Source organism: Ixodes scapularis, unplaced genomic scaffold (assembly GCF_016920785.2).
Source record: "Ixodes scapularis isolate PalLabHiFi unplaced genomic scaffold, ASM1692078v2 PGA_scaffold2__306_contigs__length_199485367, whole genome shotgun sequence".
In the NCBI taxonomy this organism is placed as follows: Eukaryota; Metazoa; Arthropoda; class Arachnida; order Ixodida; family Ixodidae; genus Ixodes; species Ixodes scapularis.
In genome coordinates, this window is record NW_024609857.1 from 185,418,368 (window position 1) to 185,422,391 (window position 4,024).

Sequence of the window (4,024 nt, forward strand, 5' to 3'; positions counted from 1 at the left end):
CCCTAAAAAGTAACCAGAGATCATTAACACTAAGAGACTCTGATAAACCTTCAAATTCCTGGAAGTATTCGTCTAAAGAAGAACATATCTCAGCAGTATTTCCACTTGCATAATTGTACATTCTCCGGGCAGTGTTTGGCTGTGTTTTTTCATACGATACGTTCATATCACAAAGTACCACATGGTGGTCGCTTATTCCAGGTAGGATCAAACTAGACTTTACCCAAGCGGGTTGATCTGTTAGGACTAAATCTAAAATGTTGTTTCCCCTTGTCGGTTCTTCTACAATTTGGGTGAGCGCAAATGTACGCACCATGTTTATCATTTCCCTTCCCACTCCAGTTACCACTCCAGTCTGCAACATATACCGATTCCAAGATACTTCAGGTACATTAAAATCACCACCTATAATAAGACAGTCTGTTTGAATTGTTTCTACCATTTCGGAAAGTTCAACGATGACATTAGCAGAGCTTCCAGGCGGTCTATAAAAAGAACATAGCGTTAGTGATTTGCCATTTGATAACCGAACCCGGCACCATACAGCCTCGCACGACCCAACTGGAATGTCAAGCCGAGAAGAAGAAACAGTATTATCTACCAATATAAAAACTCCCCCACCATGATAGTTCCTGTCCTTTCTGTAAGATATGTAGTTGTCTGGAAATACCTCGTCATCACTGATACTGCTATCTAGCCATGATTCAGTTCCAACAACCACGGTAGGTTTTGTCATACACAACAAATTGTTGAAATCATCTACTTTATTTTTTACGCTTCGGCAGTTCACAATCAGAAATGATATGTTTGAAGTCGAGCAGCTCTTTTTCTATCAAGTACTGTGAACAACTTGTCCAAGTGCTTCGTCATATATGTATCTTGTATCATTTAAGTACAGTGCATCATATCGAAGGTTTACACGAGTATTATCATTACGGTGATCTTTGGCGAAGTCCCAGAGCTGTTTTCCTTTTCTGCGTACCGCCTCTGAAAAATCTTCCGAAATGCTAATAGTAGTACCTTTTAGTTTCTTTGCGTTTGACAAGATTGTCTGTTTTTCTTTGAACAACGCGAAATTTGCGATAAGTGGTCGAGCTTTGCCAATAGAGTATCTACCAAGCCTGTGCGCTCTTTCAATTTGAACGGGCTCTAGTCCAAGTCTAGTTACAATTTCCTGAACTCGTTTCTCAGACGCCGCAGGTAACTCTCGGGTGTCTGTGTCAGGTACTCCGTAAAAAATTAAATTACAACGCCGGCTTCGATTTTCCAGATCGTCTACTTTAGCGGTTAGAATTCTTACTACGCTATGCGTGTCCTCACACTGTTTCCTGCAATCCGTGACTGCTGCTTTCATTTCACTGAACTGGGCCAGATGCTGTTCCAATGATTCTATGCGTGTTTTTAGGTCATCCAGGGTCGCCTTGCTTTGCTCTTGATTAGTTTCGATAGTTTGAAGCTTAGCTTTAATGGCATTCTGCCCATCTAAAAGTATCTGTAAAGTGGCCGCCGTATCAGGACCGGGATTCAACTCGATGTCTCCGCATAGTAGCAACAATAAAAAATAAAAAGCATAACTACGCATCAGCACAAATCGTCGCCGCACGCGGCAAGTGACATTCCGTGACTTAGCAGTAGCAAAGACGACATGGGGTGGAACCGGCAACAGAACAACATAAAATCTTGAACGACTAGTAAGATTGTCACCAACCTGGAGAAACAGCAGAAATTGCGTGAGCGGTACGGCCATGATCGTGCCGGCTCCACGCCCCCAGTCGTCACTGGCTGGCTGCGCCTTTTGTACACCGTATGCATGCCGGCTGTCGTCCCAATGTTCGTAGCTTGACACTAGGCATTGGCCAAATTCAGACTGTGGACATTTTTCATGAGCAGAGTCGTCGAAGTCGAAATCCGGGACGGTGGATGATGGCGGATGCATGGCGCTTCCGTTGTTCACTCGATGCAGCGGAGATGGAGCACAACGCCCCATGACCTGGACAAACAGCAGAAATTGCGGAGCGGTACGGCCATGATCGTGCCGGCTCCACGCCCCCAGTCGTCACTGACTCGCTGCGCCTTTTGTACACCGTATGCATGCCGGCTGTCGTCCCAATGTTCGTAGCTTGACACTAGGCATTGGCCAAATTCAGACGGTGGACATTTTCCATGAGCAGAGTCGTCGAAGTCAAAATCCGGGACGGTGGATGATGGCGGATGCATGGCGCTTCCGTTGTTCACTCGATGCAGCGGAGATGGAGCACAACGCCCCATGACCTCGACAAACAGCAGAAATTGCGTGAGCGGTACGGCCATGATCGTGCCGGCTCCACGCCCCCCTGAGTGAAACAATTTTTTTTTGTAATGTCCTGACATGCCATTTCAACGCCTAGCATGAAAAAAAATTTTTTTTTTCCGTGTCAGAGGCCGTTTAAGTATAGCTATACACTTTTCCCACAAGGGCGCAGCCATCTTGAATGTGGTTTCTTCTGGTAAGGGTAAAACATCGTTTTGATCTCTCCACGCGACTGGAAGGTGTTTACGAAAGATGCGTAATTGTCACAGATTTATGTTTTGCCTCACATATATTTCTGGCACATTCTAGATTCAGATGTTTTATTTTTTTTCCCGGATACCAGATATGGAACACACGTGACTGAGAGCGAAAGGAAACAAAAAAACATCTATACCCTGTTCACCCACAAGCTGAGATTGCAAACAAAACTTCAAGCGCGAGCTGGCCCGCGCTCCTGACTTTAAGACGCGCAGTTCTAGCGTGAGTGCTCGTCCCGTGGAGGAACGCTTCAAAGCTGCGGCCTCAAGATCTCCTGCTTGCGGCATCGGCTGCACTCTGAGCTTAAGGCGCAACCCCGCCGTGCATGACGTTTTGGGGCTTTTTTGACAGTTAATGACTTTCGTTCTATGTATCCTACAATTATACAATTAATGTCAAAATAAAGAAGTGTTCTTCAACGATACTTTAAATTTTCAATATAACGATTATTTTCAGTTGTTAGTTAATTATTCAGCTTTTAATAGACCGCAATCTCTAATATTCCAGAAAAATATTTCTCAAGTTAAGACTCCCACCGTCCACGATATATTACGTGAGGTTTCGTTTGGATATATTGAATTAAAAAAGTAAGGAACGAACTCTACAGGTAAGGCATATTTTAACATTAAAAAAGTTTAAAATTGTATTTCTTCATGGTGCTATAAAAACTAAATCACGTCAACTAATCAAAATTACGAGACATTAAATTACGAAGCATTTTTTATATTGCGATTTCCAGAACGTTCAAACTGATATATTACACGTTAAGAATGTTATAAGACCTGAAACTTTTCCCATTACTTTACGGCAAATTGCAGTTTCTTAATGTAAAATACAGATGGCGGCACGTGTTCCAGAATAGCTTGATGTGCATTCGCTGTCGTGTGCCGCTTGGAAGGCCGCGTGAAAGATAGAAAAAAAAACGCCAGTTATCAGGGTGCCATATGCCTGGATGCCCGCACTGAGCGAGTCAGTGGTGTCAGAACAAAAAAATTAAAGCCGTTTACAACTCCCTGTAATGCCGAATCGGAGCGCAGCTCTTGAGGAGGAGGAGGGAAGGGTAGTGAAAGGAGGGTATACCCCTCCTCCCTCCTCCTCCCTCGTGATCCTGCCTGCTACTCTTCCTCCCCTTCTCCCCTCATCCTCCTCCTCCACCCCCTCCTTCTCCTTCACCTCCTTCTCATTCTCCCGGGGATCACGTGATTCCCTCCCCTCCCCCCCCGAGATCCCGTGCCCCCCGGACCTGGGGGGGTTACGTGACCTGGGGAGGTCACGCCGACGGCAACGGCGACACCGACCCCGACGCCGACGCCGACGGCGACAACGACGCCGCTCAAGCCGGAAACGGGCGCCTGAGAGCTGCGTTCTGAAAGCGCGAGGCTGCGGGTGCACCACACCTGCTTTTGCGCGCGTTCTACTGTGCGTCGGTACACATGCCTGACGGCAACGGCGGAGTCGGCGTAACCGTGCGGTGCA

General features: G+C 46.1%; 1 protein-coding gene across 1 annotated transcript; it reads right to left on the minus strand.

Annotated features, from left to right (window-relative positions):
• Positions 1-832: 832 nt before the first annotated feature.
• On the minus strand, positions 833-1,936 carry LOC115332778. The gene is made up of 2 exons (XM_040222735.3): positions 1,784-1,936; positions 833-1,624 (listed from the first exon to the last, which is right to left on the minus strand). Exons 1-2 carry the CDS (start codon positions 1,934-1,936, stop codon positions 833-835), a joined length of 945 nt encoding a protein of 314 aa, XP_040078669.3.
• Positions 1,937-4,024: the final 2,088 nt, after the last annotated feature.